At 39.1% G+C, this 21069-nt stretch overlaps 1 protein-coding gene across 2 annotated transcripts; it reads right to left on the bottom strand.

Annotated features, from left to right (window-relative positions):
- Window positions 1–451: 451 nt before the first annotated feature.
- LOC112555149 (cell division cycle protein 16 homolog) lies at window positions 452–21044 on the bottom strand. 2 transcript variants are annotated; one of them, XM_025223384.1, is made up of 17 exons: window positions 20920–21044; window positions 20085–20139; window positions 19184–19281; window positions 18760–18798; window positions 18244–18378; window positions 17832–17991; window positions 10997–11091; window positions 10410–10543; window positions 9713–9792; window positions 5429–5478; window positions 5196–5266; window positions 4390–4515; window positions 3800–3952; window positions 3327–3452; window positions 2107–2242; window positions 1646–1733; window positions 452–1417 (listed from the first exon to the last, which is right to left on the bottom strand). In XM_025223384.1, the coding sequence occupies exons 1-17, from the start codon at window positions 21016–21018 to the stop codon at window positions 1254–1256; spliced, it is 1809 nt and encodes a 602-aa protein (XP_025079169.1). In that variant the 5' UTR covers window positions 21019–21044; the 3' UTR covers window positions 452–1253. The 2 variants fall into 2 exon arrangements, with proteins under 2 accessions (XP_025079169.1, XP_025079171.1); XM_025223386.1 differs by lacking the exon at window positions 20920–21044 and adding an exon at window positions 20488–20824.
- Between the last annotated feature and the right edge of the window lie 25 nt (window positions 21045–21069).

Genomic DNA, 21069 nt, shown 5'->3' with positions numbered 1-21069 from the left:
TCACACATTTGTTGCAGTCTAAATATATCACATGCGAGTGAATGGGCTTTGTGATGTCCAATGTTCTCTATAATCCAGAACACGACGGTTGTGAATTATACAGACGAGATGTGGAATTTAACCGATACACAACTGAATGACGCACCGTGAAGAACACATTTTCAGAATAAAAGCAGGGTCTTTGTGGACTCCTAGGTCGAGATCAAAGAAAAACCAGAGAAAAATAATAGAAATGAAAAAAGAACGAATGAGAGAGAAAATGGAAGAGAGAGGACGGACCTTTCATATATATATATACTTTTAACCTGTTAAAGAGATACGGAGAACTGTATCCGGTTCAAGTGCAGTGCCAGGCAAACCACAACAGAATCTTGAAACAATGGCCGAGCCTCTCCAGGCTCTAAGGACATGACTGGTTTCTGGGCAGTAAACAACCAGGCTAACAAAACAATCAGACTTTCCGTTCTTTAAAGCTCAAGTCTTGTCTGGCAACTTATTTAAGCATTAAGATATTTGTGTCATATAGGAAGAGTGTTCAGGGTGCATGAATGAGCATAAATTTACTAGCATGCTTCTAGGACAATTATATGGGTGGACAGCAGAGCAGGTGGAGAAGCAGTACAAGCAGACTAAAGAAACGTTAGGTTGGCAGCATGTACTAAGTGTAGCGGAATAAACATTATCTACAATCCATCACAGTTTTATCAGGTAACACCACCATCAGTTACAGGTGACAAGAAAGTAACAGGAAGACTTTGTTTATGCAGTTACATCCTGCTTGTAGCAACAATTCAGATATTTATGTACACTTGCGACCATGTCATGAACACACAACTGTTATAAAGTCTAAAAGTCTTGAAAGGTTGATGAAGGAGAGAAGTTTCCAAAATGTTCACTGGTGACCACACCCTTACACAAGCACCCCAATAAATGCAGCGATAACAGTGGACTTGTAGACATGAAGCAGCATAATGTGAGAGTGTCAAGTGCTTGTGTAGAGAGTAGCAACAGAAATATCACTTAAAGTTCAAAAACACCATCTCCATGTTCAACATATTCATGATTACAGGCAGTAAGTGTGACAACACCGGCAGTTTTAGACCATAGTCTTGTTACTTGAACAATGGTGCTTATTGTTCACTTTTAACATGTGGTTTCCTTTAATATCTGCAATGATGGAAGTGTATCTTGATAGGAACACTTGAGGGTAACCACCAACAGTCAAAGGTTCTCACTTCAGGAAGCATCAAACATCAGTCATCCATTTCAACCTCTTCTATAGCCATGCTAGAGGAGCGATCGCTTGGTGAGACAAGGCAAGACTGGCTGTCAAGGTCCACAAAACCTCTCTGTAGTGGTAATGGTGGTAGCGGCAGCTTGGTTGAACCAAATGCTTCAGAATCTTCATCTGGAAAGTCTGCAGGAGCCAACGTTAATATGTAAAAATTCTAGATTATGGAAACAGTTTAAAGTTATAAGACTAATAAACTGTGCAGTCTAGAAAAGGTAACTGGATCACAGTAAACAGTTATAATCTCTGCAATACATGAGGATTTAATAAAAAAGTTTTCCATCCTAACGGAATCTAGAATGCAGCCATGGCTATATCTCTATGACAAAATCTGACAGGAGAAACAAAGCTCACCACAAGGCGTCACCTCTACCATTAGGGCTTCAATAACACTCCCCAGCATTGTAGTGGAAAATGCATCCTCTCTGCGAAGTCCTAGAGCCTGAAGATTTACAAGCACTTTGAGATCTTGTTGGTTATTCAGAACGAAATCCCATTTAGGACTTTAATTTCCTACTCCTCTTAATGTCTCTGTGTGTTGTAAGAGAGAGTAAGAATGCTAACTTTTCTGAAAGCCTTTTCTCCTCATTAACTTCTATTCCTTAAACTTAGCCAAGATATGCAAAGCGTGGAACGTCTGGTCACACGCTGGGATTCCACTCTATACAAGCATCCTTACTATTAAGCTTTTAATAATTGTTAAAATGAATCAAAATCTTAACAAGCATCTGCCTAAATGATAAGCATGCAGCTAATTATCTGTACTCTACTGAGAATATTTTTTTTTTACATAAAGTTAAATGTTTAAAAATTACCTTGTGGAAATAATCCACAGCCTGTTCATTGTCTCCTGTTAATGAATGCACATAAGCAATGGCAGCATAAGTGGAGGGATTCTGAGGTAACAGAAGTTCTGCCTGTCTGTGATATTCCAGTGCTTCATCATACTTTCTGAAATCACACAAAGAAACTAATCTTTTATCACATTCATTGAAGCATTACAGACACAACCTTTCATCACACCTGAACTCACATAATAACATTTCCCTCTTCATGAGACTCCATTAGGGATTATCAAATTATGTATGCGATACTAAATCTTTTTTCTACACACCCATGTCAGGATAAATGTAAACTTTTGATTACTATTGAAAAACATTGCTCCCAATTACTATTAATCAGATTACACCATAGTATCACTGTCTATAATTGAGGAGTTAGTGCTTAGAAAATAACTGCTTGAGGTATAAGCCTGAACATCACTGGAAGGCTTGCAGAAAAGCAAGAGAATGTTGAGCGAACTTGTAGCATCAGACAAAGGTTCCAAAATAGCACTGGGTAAAGGATCAAATTTGTACTGTAACAAGATGTATGTATAATAATTATCTACAGAGCTGTCATAATGTTCTTCTTACAGGAAAAATTCTTTGCTGAGGCAATCTAGAAATTTCAATATTTGGTCTATTGCCATTAAAATAGTATAACCATGATGTTTTCTGCAAATAAAACGAATAACCTTAACGTCAGAGATGATTTTTATTCAATTTTTAAAAAAAACTTTTATTGTAAAGTATGTTACTACCTAAACATTTTATGTGCATGCTCACATAGGCACACACAAGAAAGGCACAGAAAGTAAAAGTATTGTTTCCCCCAAAGAAGTGTCTGTCCACATATATAGTATATATAGTATATATATAGTATGAAACTGTTCAATAACTGGAGAGGTGCAGCAAGAAAATGACAATGTCCTTATTATATCTAAATATATATCTCCCTAACACAGATGTGACAGCATCAGGCACAATTCTCCAAGAGCAGCCAGTGAGATAACAGGAAGATAAGTGATACCTCAAGCAGTGTCTATGATAGCAACGTTCACAGCAGCAAGTCATGGTTAAGCATAACACTTAGGCAACCATGCATAAAAGGTTTAGATTATTTTCTAAATACAAAGTTTAAATGCAGTTTAGAAACTGCATGTCACATGCACCTAACATCTGACTTAAAGCTGAAGGAAAATAAAAAAAATTACTTGAGTTTACGTGCAACATGCCCCAAGTTGTTCAGCAGTGCCTCCCACTTGTCTGGCATGTTCTGGTATGGTACACTTTGTACACGATTCAGAGCTTCTTTGAAGTATCTCTCAGCCTCATGCCAGCTGACAAACAGTTAATGTCACAGTAATTAAAATACAAGCACATTAAAAGGATGAGAAGAAAATACTTGGAATTTAAGTACATTTATATGTAAATTTAAGCACACTTATAAGACATTTAAACGATCAGACCAACACTGGGTCATTCCAAATTAAATCAAGAACTCTGGATACAATCATAGAAATAATTACACATGGAATTCTAGAGAATTCTACAGAAATTTTTATAATCATCTAGTCCAAAATATAAGCAAAACTTCTCTGCATATTAAATTTGATATAAACCCTAATGATAAACTGAAAATGAACAGTATTGTTAACAAGGACACTAAATCAAAGACAAAACTCACTCCTGGTTCTGGAAGGCAATGACACCCATTTCATGTAAAACAAAAGGGTCATCAGGTGCAATGCTTTTGGCAAGACTGAAGAACCGCTCTGCTAATTTGGCATTACTGGTAAGACCATATTCCAAACCTATGTAGAGAACAGGTAAGTGACACCTGCAGACAGTGCAATATATTTTACAAAGGCCAAATGCAATCAACAGCAAAGTTAAGGCACAAGGAATTAAACAATTTTGTAACAGAAGTTTTTAACAGAAATAGCTTCCTCCCCTATAACTGTTCATTATGGCTTCAAATGAAAGTAGATCTTATTACATTTCTCTGAAAGTTTAAAATTCAAACATCAGCAAAAACTATTGGAAAAAGACATTAAAAAATATCATTGAAATAAATGCAAACATAGAACAAATGCACCTAGACATTATAAAGAGTAAAACGTTGCCTGGAAATCTTTACATCTCAATGATGGAATGGGTGATATGACTGATGTGTCATCAGTATTTCATCATTATCATCGTCACCATCATGTAACTGAGTCTTAAATAAATCTTGCACTTTTATTTTCTGCTACCCTCTGAGTCCCCATGGCTCACCCCTTCATAATCTGAGATGCAGTGAAGTAAGCTGCCATGGCTTGATCATGTTCATTGTCAGCAGCAAATGAATGTCCATATGCCAGCCATGCTGGTCCAAACGTTTTCTCTAGGCTTGTTGCTTTGCTTCAGAATGAAAAATGAGCACTTGTTATCCCAAGTTTTAGATAACTTGCATTGTAATGCTAGATAACGGTATTCAGAAAATGTATATAAACATTTACAATGTAAAAATGCATCATAGAAAATTATACATGTATAATAAAGCCAAAATTAAAAAACATAATATTTTCTGTCATACTGAGACCTTCAATATCTTCTTATAAAATACCCATTGCTATGTCATAAATAAACAAATACAATAAGTCTCATAAAACAAAGAACATAAATAAAATAAATACCAATGCCAATATTTATAAAGCTATTGCTGTTGGAGATTCTTAGTGTATGCACGTAGACATGGGAATTTGCACACATGCATACTGTGTACAAATGCATTATGTCTAACTTTTTCAGGAATCTATGCTATATCTTTTACAATTCCATGGACTTTCATTAGAACTTTTAAATGTCTTGAAAGCAGATTTTAATATTTATATGGAAAACAACTTTGTTTCAGTAACAATAAATAATAATCATTAAAGATTTTATATAACACTATTCCCCAAGACGGCTGCAAAATAAAAAAAACCTACCACACTTTTATAAACTGAACAAAAATCTCATGTACCATTTCCCACATTAGGCCTGCGATGAAAAAGTCTGATTCATGAAATTTATCCTGAGGTTTATTGTCTGAGTATTACCTTAAGTAGCGTCTGGCTGGTTCATAATTTTTGGTGAGCAAGTAATAACATCCGACTGCAAACCATGACACCTGAATGGCAATGGAACAATATATGTAGACAATGGTTTTGATAAAATAAAAAAATTATGCATATGAATGTGACCAACATATAAATAAGAAATTTTATAATTTAGTTTACTAAAATTAATTCATTTTATAATTGTAAATCTAATGGAAAGATGGAAAACTCACTGGTTTATTGGGGTAAAAGTCAATCAACTTGTGGCCTAGGTAAAAAAGAGCTGCAAGCAAAAGTGGTAACATATTAGGAAAATGAAGATGATTGTCTCCTTACTCTTCCTGGCCAAAACAACAACATATGGCCACAGGATTTGGGGTTATTGTGTAGCGAAACAATGGAACTCTCTCCCTTTCCATATTTGCCACCTACCCACTATTGAATCCTTTAAACTTAAATACTGAAAATGCACTTCTTCCGTAAACATTCCTCCTTACAACCTTTCCCATAATGCTAGTCCTTTTTCACACCATTCTTTTGTAATATCATGTTATTCTCAGCTCTTGTTCTTGTTATTTGGTTCCTATTTGTGTTTTCTGTATTTTATTTTATTCTTTGTTTAGTATGGTTGTTTATTCTTTTATAGTTCATATGTCACTTGCTTGTTTTCCTGTCCCTCGTATGCTGACCGTGTTTCATTCTTGTTCTTAAAGGCCGAAGTCGAAATGGGCGTGTTTTCAAATGGTTTCGCCCGTGCGAGGGAAGGTAGGAGTACACGGGGTCAGTACCAGCGGTCAGTCTTCCCTAATTGCTACCCTGGCCCGAGGCAGGGTGGAGATCGCAAGCGATAAACCGAGCCATAAAACGTGTTTCTCAGCCGAGTACTGGTGTTGGCAGTTAGAAAGCTGGAGTGAAACGGTTTGCAACTGAACATACTGTCAGGGTTAGGACCGACAATTGAATGTATTCTCCATCAAATAAAAATAAGGGAGAAAGAGATGAACAGCGGAAATGACACAAACACAAAGACAACCGCATTTTAAAACTTTATTTTGAATGCTTTCGTCTATCTGTTTATATCTCTCTATATCTTTCTTCACTCATAAGGGATGATAATATTCAATATTTTTCCCTGGTGACTGACATAAAATACATCTGTTTTGAGTGCAATGTTCGTACCTTTACAAATAGGCAACAATTCACACCTGTAACACAGAGTCCATCCACCATCTACAACAGCGGCCCCACGGTCCATGTTTGTCTGTTGGTGAGTACGACAAGGTGAATAACATTGTAGGTCACGTGCATACACATTCAGTCTCGTGCACCTCTTGGCTCAAAGTGAAGATTTCAAAAATGGGGGACATGTGCTGATCATCTTTGGTTGTCCTAACGGAGGATGACATGTGCACCCAGGAGCACCACGTGGTGGGTGCGAGAGGATGTATGAAAGTATGAATGCCTCAGATGCCATCATTCAAGAGGAAGTTCTCGACCGTAACCTGGCAATTAATAAGTTAGTGAGAACTAGAGTTGTAAGAAACATCAACGAGAGGTGGCATGTTGCTAAAAGTATAAAAGTTGGGATAAAAAAAAAACTGGCACAAGGTAGAAAAGCGAACCTCTGCAAGACCTGGCGCCTCAGCTCAGTGACTTTCAGTGGATTCTGAATGTTACGTAAATCATGAGATGAAGGGGGATCGAAGGTGTTTGAAACTGTGTAAATAAATTAAACGAGTTTCAGTTGCAAACTATATTTAGCAATAAAACGCCTTTCTCAGCCGACTAGTACTTGATGTAGGGTCTAAGAAAAGTGAGGCGAAACGGCTTCTATCTGAACATACTGTCTTTCCTTACATCTTTCTTTTCTCATAAGAGGGGATAATAATATTTAAGGTGGGACGCGGCTCGGTAAAATATCGATTTTTGGGTGCCGTGGTCTATTTTCAGCTAACACCAGATTTGCGTACTTTGACATATAATAAAACAGATTCCGAGGTGTTTTTGTTTAAAAATGTGTGTTTTGATGCTTAATAAAATAGTTTTTAACACCTACCCTTACCGATTTTGTTTCCAAACCTCGTGCTGATACCGAAAATTGCTCTTTTTTGAGCCTTGGTTACGCATATTTCGATCCCGCGAAAGCCGACATGTTGTATACCGTTTGAACCGGCATTCTCTCCCCTAGCTCACTATACAAGTAAAAGGCCTATGGTAAAAATAGTTTCTAAGCTATTTTTAACTAAATGATGTCACTCTTTTTCGTATTGTTCACTGCCATTGGCTTACATTGTAGTTTCCGGTACAAAATTTGAAACGACGTGATCCGATTGGTTCTTGGTCCTAGCAATGAAAACTTCCGTCGTCAACAAAATGGCTGACATTTTTGATTCAGTCCAGTTCAGTTGGGATTGACGCACAATTTTAATAAATGTCATTTAATTTATGAGTGAGAAAAAGAAATCTTGGCGTGAGAAACATTCTTTGGAGTTGAACAAGCGAAATACAGCGACTACACAGCAAAATAACACAAGTTTCGGGAAATAGCACGTGCCGAAATGACATCGCGATGATGTGCAAGTAACGACCGTCCCTGACATTTAACAAAATTCCGATAGTAACATCTTTTATATGTAGGAAATTTTAGATTTTCAAAGGTTTTGATTAGAAATGCGGCATCCTGTAAATTTTATTTAGCGAGTCTACAAATGCTTTTATTTGTTCCTGCGTTACCCCCCCCCACACACACACACACACTTCCTCGCACAATGAGTGCACTTGTTATGCGATATAATAAACATTTCTGGAGCTTTTTCCCGCAAACTGTTTAGTGACAGAACGAACTATTAAAGTTTTCCGATGGACATTTGCTGCCTATAACCATTTGGCCACGATTACATAGAACTGAAAACAGTAGCGTCCCTATCAGGTAAATGGTGGAAGTTTCAATAAATTTTACTATGCGGTAAAGACAAAATATTAACCTCATATTAATATTGTAATGATGAACGACAAACCACTAAAATAAATAAGCAAATGTGCATGGACTCTTAAGTATAATGGTGCTTAATCTAACACAGACAAGCAGATTATAAGGCTATACCTGAAACCCAGACAGTGAGAAAGCAATAAGAGGAACAAAAAAGCTTATGGTTTCTGAACAAGAAAGCTGTTAAAGATTAATATATAGTCCTGGGATACTAGGATAGACTTAAATTACATAGTAGGATGCCAAGTGTAGCATATAAACTCAGAAATATATTTTTCAAAAATAATCTTATATTAGATATATTCATTTTCAATCTTTAAACCGGAATTTTTCTTATTTCCGTTTTGATGCAGCGGCTTAAATAAAAAATAAACTATATCTCAAGATAGGCTTGTGCTACAACATCCAAATTTTGCAGTTTTATTTAGAAATGTATAAACTCAAGGATAGCTTATGGATTTCCTGGTAGAAACATTACTTTGACTGAAATTAGCATTTGAAGAGGAAAAAAAATCCAATGGCCGAGTCTACTGGTGGGTACCATGTTTGACTGGTTGTATCTCCTAAACCTCTTGAGATAACAAAAAGTTAATTGGATATCCTTTAGATCACTGTTTCTAGTTTATAAAAACACCTAAAGTTTTGGTATATGACATATGGTATTGTGTGTATGCAATTTTGAAATACTTGTACGTTTTTAACGAAAAATGTTGATTAAAATCAAAATTTTCATTGTAGCTTCCAAAAACACTATCCATGTACTACAAATATGGTATTTTAACACTCTGGGATATAAAGCATTTAAATATATATTCAAAACAAATATTTCACTCATTGGAGTAGGTGTCCCACCTTAATACTTTCAGTTCATTTCTGTTCAGTTGGAAACCGTTTCACTTCAGCTTTCTAACCGCCAACACCAAGTACTCAGCTCAGAAAGACATTGCATTGCTAGGAATTAGAGCCAGTGACAGTAGGTTCACATAGAAGCCGTTTCGCCTCATCGCTCAGACCCTGCGGCAAGTACAATGGTCGGGTGAGGGAGACGTGTTATGGCCAGGCCACTCGGCGGTGCCTCTGATCTCTACCCCGCCTTTGTCCAGGTACAGTAGTAATTTGAGACGACTGGACACAAATAGTCAGCACCGCGTGTACTCCTACCTTCCCTCGCACGGGCGATACCACTGTCTTTCCTCCGGACACAAAACTTCGGCCTTTAAGTGCTAACAGCATGCACCTTAGGAGTGTGAGTATGCGCTTAACAAATTTTGCATTTATTATTATTATGTTAGAAAACTCAACAACTACAAGGATTAAGAGAATGGTTTCTGCTATACCTGTCCTCATTTACAAAATAGTCTAAACTTCCAAAAGAGATATGTTCTGTCTGTTATATCTTGTTTGTAGATTAAATAGTGGCAATTCAGGAACACTTTACATATTGTCTACTGTTTGATGCACAAATCTTACAAGTAAATATGCAAAACCATATTAAATTTTAGAATTAGTTATCACTTTTATAACTCACCATTGGATTTCTTTAGCTCTACTAAAGCTGCTATATGAAGTGGAAGACATTGACTGTGGTATGGATCTTTGCTAAGAACGCTGGAATAGAACCACGCTTTTATCATTATTATATTAAATAGTATTCCAGTGTATTAACATATGTTCAGATATTCTGTATTTTCATGTAAATAACCATATTTTTAATATACTTTAATATATGTTCCATCAAAATACCCATATCAACAATATGGGAGTAGCTAAACACAAGCCTAATGTGAACAGCAAATTAAGAAAGCAGTTCACCATTAGTCTCGATCAACACACAGCATCATGCACACAAACAATGTAAAGGATCTAAGGAATTTACTTTGAACCTTTAGCCTCCTGATTTTGGTGTCCATTTTTGAATAAAGTAAGGGAATAACATTTTTACAAAATATGAAAATGCTGTAGAAGAAGTGTGTAATCAAAGCTACTGGTCTTTTTTTACACAGTAATTATAGTTGAACTAACAAACATATTGCATGCATAACAAAGATCATAAATATCGCAAGTATCTGAAATATCAAGTGTTACATTCTCTCTGTCTCACGAACAATAAACACATCAGGAGAACAAGACACTCAGATTCAATGGAAAATAACCTTTCAGAAAGAGGATGATCTGAGTGATGTCTTAACTATTAGTCAACTCTCCACATACTCTTCTCTGCTCACCTGCTGGTTATTTGAAAACATTCCTGGAAATCACAGTTGTAATAATTCCTCTCTGCTAGATTCACCACCACATCCATATTGTTCTTGAGTAAACTTAGACTTTCTGGCACCTCTTGCTTGCCTGGTTTATTGTACTGCACAGATGAAATATAAACTCACTACTTTCCTATGACAAATACATTCTCCACACCTAAGAGCTATAAAGTAAAATACAAGCTGCTGAGCCATTTAGCCATCCACATCATCAAAAACTGCTCCCAGACAAGAGATTCATACATTTTTAAAAACTATTCACACACTTACAGGCACTTGTATTTGTCCCAATATAAAAAGAAAGAAAAAAACATGGAAATGAAATAGAGGAAGAAAATTCCTTTCCTTACATTCATGCGTGTGGCACACACACCCTACTTCCTAGACACACCTTCACACACACACATCTGCATGCAAATGCATGTGCTGCTGCATATGCTCTCTACTTCTCTTTCACACACTTACACACTCTCTCTCTTATACACTAGTGTTAAGATTTAATGAAAAGCAATCAATTACACTTGATAAGATGAACTCCAGCTATGAAAACTGACCTTTTTAAGCCTGTTTTCATACAAAAATCTGACTAGCTCCATTTCTTCTTCACCACAGCACACTGTCAATGGAAGAGAATTCAGCAGGTCCATTTCTGAAACAAAAGATTAAATTACATATGGCAAACAAACATCATTTAAAGCAGAGGTGGGGAACTTCCAGACTGCAGAACACATATGGCCCACGAAATCATTTGGTCTGGTCTTGTCAAGGCAACATCAGGCAGGACTTGAAATTTTAATAAATCTAGCTTTCTTCATCATGCATAAATTTATATCAAGTGAATCATAATAACAAATTTTGAGGGACACGCAAGGAATGTCAGCAACAGGATAGACAGGACACTTGTTTGTTTATTGGTGTTTTATGCCATGCCAGCAACCAAGGCTATATCATGGCAAAAAAAGTTTTTATGTTTAAAAGTTTCAGGGTAAATTTTCTCCAGTTATTTAACTTAAAATCAGACCACGGTAATAAGTTAACTAGATGTTAAAGAAACAAATATGGTGTAAAATGGGTGGTGGAGCCCAAAAAGGCCGCCAACAAAACAGAAATTACATAAGATATATTAGACTTAGATTTGGTGTAAAAGTCTTATTCTTTTTAAAAAACCAAAAATAGCTGCCGATGGGATGGACCTAAATAAAACATACAATGAATCCACTGTATAAAATTTTTGACGAATGGTCTGAAGCCCCGGACAGTTCATGAGAAAGTGTACTACGTCAAGATGTCCCCCACACCAGGGACAACCTGGTGGTTGTTCCCCTCGCAAGAGGTATCCTTGCGTGGCGTATGTGTGTCCTGTCTTTAGTCTTGTTAGGACTACCTCCTCCCGCCTTGTGGTATGGCACAAAGGTGGGCGGTCAGAAAGACAGGGAAGAGTGGCGAATAATTTATTCTGACAGAGGGGTTCCAGAGGTTTTGCCATAAAGTCAGTATGTAGGTTGTAAGTACAGTTTTACAGTCAGATGAAATAAGGAACTGTATTTTACCAGGGGACTGACATGCAGCCTTAGCAGCCTGGTCTGCTCGAACATTGCCTGGAATGCCAGAATGGCCAGGGGCCCAGATAAAGACAATGTCCTTGTTTCGTTCGATAAGTGCTGCATGAATTTTATGAATCTTGACCACAAGGGGGTGATCAGATTCATTTGAAATAAGAGCTTGGAGAGCAGAAAGAGAGTCTGAGATTATCAGAAAGTTGTGCTCCGAAGAGCGGTGAGCATGCTGCAAGGCAAGTGTGATAGCATAAAGTTCTGCTGTAAAGATAGAACTTTCGTCTGCCAATCGGACTGAAGCAGCCCGTTGTGGTTGGCAGGATGGAACTGCAGCCGCAGCGACTGGGCCACCACTTGGGATTTTGGAGCCATCTGTATAGATTGAACAGAATTGAGGATAATCAGAAATAAGTTTACGAAAGTGTTGAAGATAGATGGGGTCACTAGTGTCCCCTTTTTTGAAAGTTGTAAGATCAAAGCGAATCTCAGGAACAGGAAGAGTCCAAGGAGGAGTTGTTTGTGGAGGTAAAGGCTCTACCTGCTTGATATCTACTCCGGCAGCTTGAAGATGAGATGCTACTCGGAGTGAAAGAGGCTTTTGCTCCTTGGTACGAATGGCATACAGGGCAGCACGCTGAGGTCTGAAGACAGCACGATACGCAGGATTCCCAGGATGGGATTTTAAGCGACAGGCATACGATAGCATGAGTTTCAAACGACGGAGAGAAAGTGGAGGCTCACCAGCTTCTGCGTACAAACTTTGTACAGGAGTGGTGCGAAAGGCACCCAGACAGATGCGGAGCCCTTGATGATGAATTGGATCAAGAATTTTAAGGTAGGACTCTTGAGCAGAGCCATAGATAATGGATCCGTAGTCTAGCTTTGAGCGGATCAGGGCACGGTAGAGACGTAGCAGAACCGTGCGATCCGCTCCCCAGCTGACATGGCCAACTACTCTAAGAATGTCCAAGGCTTTCTGACAAGATAGGCGTAGAGATTTGATATGAGGTAGAAAAGACAGTTTACGGTCAAAGATGACCCCAAGAAATTTAACCTCTTGGACCACCTTGAGTATCGTGCCTTTGACAGTGATAACAGGGTTTGGAAACATACCTCTCAGTTTGCAAAAGTGGATGCATACTGACTTCGTAGGAGAGAAATTGAAGCCGTTTTCTGTCACCCACTTTTGTACTGCATTTACGCACAGCTGAAGCCGGCGTTCGAGGCATGGAAGGGAGCGGCCTCGTATGCAGATAGCAAAGTCATCTACATACAAAGAGGCCTCTAAACCTGGACAGACTGATTTCAAGATTGAGTCGATTTTGATGTTGAAAAGAGTTGGAGAAAGAATGCTGCCCTGAGGGACGCCCATTTCCTGTTCCTGAGGATCAGACAGTATAGACCCTACTCTGACTTGAAAATGGCGGTTTGAAAGAAAATTCTCAATGAAGAGTGGCATACGACCCCGGAAGCCCAGGGCATGGAGGTCTAACAGAATACCCCGCTTCCAGGTAGTATCGTATGCCTTCTCTAAATCAAAAAACACCCTAGAACATGTTCTTTGCCGACAAAAGCGTCCCTGACAAAGGTTTCAAAACGGACCAAATGGTCCAGGGTGCTGCGGCGTTTTCTGAAGCCACACTGCAGGTTGGAGAGGAGACTCTGAGATTCGAGGTACCAGGTAAGGCGAGCATTTACCATGCGTTCTAGAGTTTTACATAGACAACTAGTGAGAGCGATAGGGCGGTAAGAATTTGGATCAGAGGTATCCTTACCAGGTTTTGGAATGGGTATAACTACTGCCTCTCTCCACGAGGGGGGAAAACAGCCGGATACCCAAATAAAGTTGAAGATATCTAGAAGGAGAAGGAGAGAAGACTGTGGGAGATGTTTTAGTAGCTGATAGGAAATATTGTCAGGACCCGGTGCAGAATCCTTGCACTTTTGAAGGGCCTGTTGTAGTTCAGAAAGAGAAAAAGGTAGGTTGTACTTTTCGGAGTTGTCTGAAGAAAAGTCACAACCCGATGATTCTTGGACAGATTTTACGCGTTGAAAATCTGAAGAGTAGTGTGAAGAGGAAGAATTATGAGCAAAGGTGGATGCTAAGGAATTTGCGACATCCTGTACCTCTGTGAGAATAGAGTCTCCAACCCGCAGATGGCCTATTGACTCAGCCTGAAATCCTCCCTTTATCTTCCTTATGGCCGCCCACACCGCTTGAGAAGTGGTACGGGAGGATAATGAGGACACAAATCTCTGCCACGCAAGTTTCCTTGCCTGTTTAAAAATATAACGGGTATGAGCTCGGGTACGTTTAAAATTTATTACATTTTCAGGAGTGGGTTGACGGAAGGCAAGACGGCTGGGCTTTTTCCGCGCGCGCTGAGCTACCCTACACTCCTCTGAAAACCAAGGCACCCTTGGTCGTTATTATGGTGCCTTAGTACCGGAATCGTTTCTGATGCAATTTATTTAAACTTGTAGTGAAAACTTAGCAGGGTGTAACATCGGGTCTTTTCTAATGTCTTCAATCTCAATATTAAAAAAACGGGTTTCTGGTAAGGTGGGTGGAGCAGAGGGTCTGAAATTCAAGCCAGTCTGCCTTAGTTAAATTCCACCACCTTTGTGAAGGTTATCGTCCGCTCCAGACCATTTGTAAAATGTAAAACAAGGGGAAAATGATCGCTGCCACACAGGTCATCATGTACAGCCCAGTTAAAATCTAATAAAAGTGCTGGGCTGACCACTGACAAATCAATAGCTGACTCTGTGCTGTTGTGTGGACGGCAAAAGGTGTTTGAACCGTCATTCAGAATACAGAGATCATTTTCCATAAAAAATGATCCCAACAACTCTCCTCTGGTGTCAGTCGAGGCCCCGCCCCACATGGGGTGGTGTCCATTAAAGTCACCCAAAAGAAGGACGGGAGTAGGAAGTTGGGTTAAAAGACTCTCAAGGTCCTGTCGGGATATCCGAGCTGATGGAGGTAGATAAAGACTGCATATAGTGATAGTTTTGCCCAGAGAAACTCGGGCAGCAACAGCTTGAAGATTAGTATTGAGTGGAACCTGGCTATATAAAAGGTTTGAACGAATAAAAAGAGCAGTCCCTCCTGAAGGTACGTCATTTGGTGAGTCTTGACGTAGAACTCGATAGCCTTTGAAGGAAAAAGAGTTTGTATGAAGAAGATGAGTCTCTTGCAGAGCTATTACATCAAGAGAAAAGCGAGATGTTAGACATCGGAGTTCTTCAAAGTTTGCTCGGATTCCTCGACAGTTCCATTGAAGGATTATAGACATGTGTTTATCTGTGAGGAAGGGACGTAGATCGCCCCATAGTAACTGAAGGAGAAGATCCAGGAGAGGGCAGGGACGGCGGAAGGAGAAGGCGACATTAAGCGTCGCTCATCCATATCCATCCCCTGCTCGCCAAGAGGAGTGAAGCGATTAAGAACTGGTATAGGTGCTGCTGTGGTGGTCCCGGGTGTAGTGGATTTTTCAGGTGATTTTTGTTTTGTTTGGTATTCTTGTCTGTCTGTGGTGTGATATTCTTGTTTTTTGGTTGTTTTGAATTGCGCGTTTGCTGTCTGGCGGTGTTTCTGGGTTTGGTGAGGTGGAAGGCTTTGACTGTGATGCTTGTGTAGCTTGGGATGCTTGAGTTTTCTGTGTTGACTGGGCGCCACCACAACTTGCAGGAGGAGGAGGAGGAGGAGGCGGCATAGATTGAGTTATAGAACAGGGCCTTCTGAGGAGACCCATTCATGTCAGTCTGTATGGACACAGAGGTGGAAGGTCGCTTTATGACTGCTGCTGAATAAGATATGGAATTCGAAGTAGATGGTGTTCCTGAGGAGCCACCCACTACGCGACGGCGAGCCTCAGCGTAGGAAACGCCTGATTCCGCACGTACGCGTTGAATGGCTGCCTCTTCCTTCCACTTCGGGCAGTCTTTAGATGATGCGACGTGTGCTCCATCACAGTTTGCACATTTTGCGCTTGAAGAGCAATCAGCTGCCGCATGGCCGGTACCGCCGCAGCGAAAGCAGCGGGCCTGGGACCTGCAGAAGCTTGCCCCATGACCATAACGCTGGCAGTTGAAACAGCGCAAGGGAGATGGAATGAAGATTGAAACTTTTACCCGTAAGTACCCGACTTCAATGAAGTCGGGTATTTTGGGTAGACAGAAGGTTAGAAATAAGGTGTTTGTGGGAATAGATTTCCCCCTCTTTAGTGTGACTCGTTGTACTGCTGAGACCCCTGAGATGCCAATTCTGACCTGATGTCAGTCTCAGTCATCCAGCAAGGTCCGGGCAACGAATGACCCCTTTCGAAGAGTTGAGGGATCGATGTGATGTAACTTTTATGGGGCGATCGACGAACTGTTTACCGTCCATCGCGTAGGGCTTCAGAAGCTTTTTTATTTGCGCACTGAACAAGGAATTGTCCAGAGCGCAAACGTCTTACAGTAGAAAAATTGTTGGAAATGTTTTTAAAACCTTTCGCTATGGCAAAAGGTGATAGAGACGAGAGGTCGGTCCTGCTCTGCGCCTTCTACCACCAAAAAACGGGGCCAGGCCCCTCAATACTTTCTCTCACTTCCTCTCACTATCAGAGGAATCATCTTCACGTATGCGTTTCCCCAGGTTAGATAATTTTTTGGCCATGATAAAAAGATTAACGTTTCGTTCCTTGTGCTCCCCACCCACACGGAGTCCAACTAGGGATGCGACGAGCGGTACCACTTGGGTATTTCCAGCAGGGTCACACCAGGGCTACACAAGGAATATACTCTGGCCTTCCAGAAGCAAGACCAGATTGACCCGGCCGCAGCCTTCTAGCAAAGCTAGGGCAATTCACGACCAGCAGCTTGATTGGTGTGGGCCACACCAACCCCCCGTCTAGGGGAAGTCCGGGCCAAAGAGGTGTGTTGGTATGATGAGCCGTAACCCATCAGGGACCTCAACCTCCAGGATCCCATTCTCCCCCGACACGGGTCGCCCTGCACGGCAAACGCAGGGGACCTAAAGAAGGCCGCAGACAGGAAATGATGTTCGAAGAAAGATGTAATGGGAGAAGGAAAAACAGAAGAAGGACCGGTGAAGTCAGAAGAAAGGAAAGGTAAAACTGTAGTATATGAGGGAGATGTTTACTTTGAAAAGGAATAGAGATGAAAGGGCCAATGAAGCAAGAAAAAGAAAAGCCTGAGGAAAAGGGGTGGGCCAGCTTTGTCACCCAGCCAGAGAAAGGCTGGGTGTTCGCCCCCGGCACTAGAAGCCGGGCCCTTGGGGGCGATAGACAGGACACATAAAAAACATGATAAGATACATATACTTCTTGTATGCTGCATGTGGCTTGTTTGCCTGTATTGTGGTGACTCAGAGGACAGCTAGGATGGCTTGGAGTGTATATGCTGCAAAAGTTATGCTGTGGCAAAACTAAGGCTTGATGAAATATAACAGCTAATTTTTAAGTTGACAATTTTGCATGGCCTGCAGATGTTATAAACATACTAATGGCCCTTGGAACAAAAAAGGTTCCTCACTCCTCACCTTGATACACATTTCTGCATGCTTAATGCATCAATTTCTTCTGCAGTACATCTTCATAATCACAGAAGACCTTACATTTGAATATGAGATGTATCAAACATCTGTGTATGCACTTGTACACATGTCCAGGTGCCTGTTTGAAAAAACACACACACTGGACAAAAGTATCTTTTTTTTGATTATTTACTGTATTGAGATTGTCACAAGAGAAAACAAGAAGAGAAGAATAAAGATGATGAGAGAAAGAAAATGTACAAAGAGAATATAAGAAATGCATCGATTAACCTTCTTGTGCAGTAAGCATATGATGACTGACAAGAAGATCCAAAGCCTCAAAGCAGTAAACATCCTGCTGCAGTGCCCTTCGGAAACAATCAGCTGCCAGACCACGATTGTCCATGGCCTCATATATTCGCCCTCTCAGTAGACTGATTGAGCTATTTATCTGGAAAATAGTATTCAATATATTACTTAGTAATGATCTTAATATTCTAATGCATGTATCGTTGTATGTGACTTACTACAACAGCCTATGATGGAGCCAATATACCCTAAGCAAGGGTATAATACAAGTGCTTGTAATGTAGCAGATTTTAATAACTAATATGTAACTGAACTTGCCAAACACAGTATGAAATAATCCACCAGAGGAAAACTGGAAGATCATTATTGTAAAAAAGAGAAATAAGAATCATACCCCTTTAACAGGAAGACTACTGTCTTGGTCTACAAAGCTTTGGCTGATGCTCATATTGAGAATGGATGAACGAGCCAGGGATGTATCAGCCATGTCAAGAATGTTCAACGCTTCCTGCCACTCCCTGCACTCAAACTAAAGTTTAAGTTTAAAATTCATTATAGAACCTTCAGTATTTCATATCTTTACCCTGACATTCAGCATATTTTAACTACACAATTAGCCTAAATTTTTCTATTTGTAGGTAATGCAGGTACCTGTCATAAATGTTTGACTATAAATAAATCAGTGAAAATATCATCAAAAAGAAACAATCTTTAAACACAATTAAACAATTTTTGGACTTTTCTACTGAAGACAACTTATGCAATGAAAGCTCTATGATCAAGTTTGATGTCTATGTATAACCTCGATAAGCTCAAGGGCTTTTACAAGATACCTAGACCTCTATATACCTATAGAACTAGAGATGTTAATGATGAAAAATCAATATGTACTTAAAAAATATCTACTTACATGACATTTTGCTGCTAAATATCTGCATGCAGCATAGTGCTATAAAAGAGAAAATACAGATCAATAAATAAATATCTGTAATCTGTGAAGCAGGCCTTTAAGCTTTCCCTATACTGAAGTATTGAATTATCATTAAAGAAAAAAATAACTTTGCAAGAAAAATCAATAAAGAAAATGCAGAGACATATTTTGTAGAATACTGCTGACCATGATGCTAGCTGTCTAAATGTTCTAATAAAACAACCTTAATAAAATATTATGCTACATGTACTCTACACACAAATGTCTGCAGTGAACATCATAAAGTGTGCAACACCTTTTCATTATGATTTTGACAATTGATTGAAAACCAGGAACAGGAAATTACTATCACTAATAATAAAAGGCCAAACTGATATTCTTGAGGATCCAGAAAAAATCCCACCTTATCTAATTTTCTACTGCACAATAATGTGGCTGCTCTGTGAAACTGGCCTGTGTGATACAAAGTCTGGGCATACCAGTACATGTCCTCCAAAGCACCTGCCCACAGACACATATGAAATCTGTTTTTAAACTAGAAGATCTATTTAAAAATATAATTTTATTAAGTGAGATAATAATGAAAAATAATAAACACCTAATGCCATGCAAAACAAGTCTTTTATAAATAATTCTCTGAAAACTTCATTTGATACAGAACATTATGACAGCAATCAGGGCTTCTGCTAAGGCTAAATTCTTTGGGGTCCCAGGGACCCCTTCTTCAGATTTTTAAGGGGTCCCTGTTCTTCGCCCAACTTTGAATGGGACCCCATTGACGACAATTGAAGGGGTCCTCTGAACTTTTAATGCGTACTGTATGCAATTTTTTGCGTAAGCAGAAGCCCTGGCAATAATGAAAAACTATGTAACTATACATGATCACAATAATGTTTTAAACCATCAAGATCGTGTTTAAGAAATATATAAAGTTAAACTGTCTGATATAACTATCATTAACTTTAATTAAGAACAACTGCATAATTGTAGAGTGGTGTAAAATAACTTTTCCATGCTCATGCAATGGAACAGATTCTCTGTTAGGTATTGACTACAGGTGCAAAATACATAGTTTACTTTCAGATATTTCACAAATTGCACATAAGCTGATGTAACTTACAGACTTGACATATTTTGCCAATATTTTTCAGCATTAAAAAAATGGACCTTTCAGAGTCTGTGAAACACAACAAAGGAATAAAAATACACAAGAAAAGAAGTTAAGTTTCTAAATGATATTTTTCTTCATGCAGAAGCTTAACTTCTCTGAACATAAAACTAGGATACCATGTATATTCACATACCTCCTGAAAGTGACACTACCTTATCTGCCCAAAATAGTGCCGATTCATAGTGGTGCTGAAAACAGCCAAGAGAAAACTTCAATTTTTATACAGTTATGTCAACAGTTGCTCAAATTTAAAACAACCTTAAATGGCTTTATTCAGATTTCTCTTATCACCATCCAAAAAGTTTGGCATGTATACTTATTAATTATTAAGTCAATTTGAGTTTACATTTCTATAGGTTCATATTTTTTGTTAATGAATGCTAGAAAAGTTAATTTCATCAAAACATAAACTGTTTCTATTTCAGAACTGAGCAGTTTATTATGAGACAGTAGATGGACACTCTAGTAACGATGAAAAAGGGAGTGCGTGTGTGTGTGTAAAATAGCATAAGTAAAAGTAAAGGTTATCCCCTAACCTTTTCAGGTCGTTTGGGGGTGAGGTGTTAGAGACCTCGCTTTTCTCGAGGCCAGCTGGTGTCCATCTCCTCTACCTCACTGCCTTACCTTCCCCAACCCTCTGAGGAGTCAGGTACCCATTCCCGCGAGAATTGAACCAGCGCGATAACAGGCTCTCTAATCACTCGGCTATCCGCTTCCCCAGATAGCATACCAATCGTATATGTGTGTGTGTGTTCTGCACATCCTCTTTAAATACACAAATTCTGTCGCAATCGACTTAATATATAACACCCCAAAAAGTGGTCTCACTACTTGTGCTATTTGTACCACAAGCACAATAGCATAATACTTAGAGGCACTAACAAGAAACTATAGCTATGGTAAAGGATTCCTAATAGGGAATTTATGATAACACAAAATAACTATTTGCTCGAATTTAGGATGTTAACCTTGTCAATATAGTTGCGAACCCTCTCTCGTAAGCAATCAAGATGTAATTTGGTTTTTACGTGGTCGTCAGTAGCATTACAACCACTTTCCTCTGCCATCTTGTTTTTGAATATACATGTGAGCAAAATGGACCAATGGAAGCGTATTGC

The sequence above is a fragment of the Pomacea canaliculata genome, linkage group LG14 (assembly GCF_003073045.1).
Source record: "Pomacea canaliculata isolate SZHN2017 linkage group LG14, ASM307304v1, whole genome shotgun sequence".
Lineage (NCBI taxonomy): Eukaryota > Metazoa > Mollusca > Gastropoda > Architaenioglossa > Ampullariidae > Pomacea > Pomacea canaliculata.
The sequence above is the reverse complement of the archived record's forward strand: the minus strand, read 5'-3'. Positions and strand labels throughout refer to the sequence as shown.

Bases quoted from the DNA above. Each gene is read 5' to 3' on its own strand.
- LOC112555149 (XM_025223384.1), bottom strand. From the start codon at position 21,018: ATGGCAGAGGAAAGTGGTTGTAATGCTACTGACGACCACGTAAAAACC. The intron at 18,799-19,183 runs GTGGGATTTTTT...TCTCTTTTATAG, and splicing joins GCAGTAGAAAATTAGATAAG to CACTATGCTGCATGCAGATA. The intron at 10,544-10,996 runs GTCAGTTTTCAT...TCATCTGTGCAG, and splicing joins ATGAAAACAGGCTTAAAAAG to TACAATAAACCAGGCAAGCA.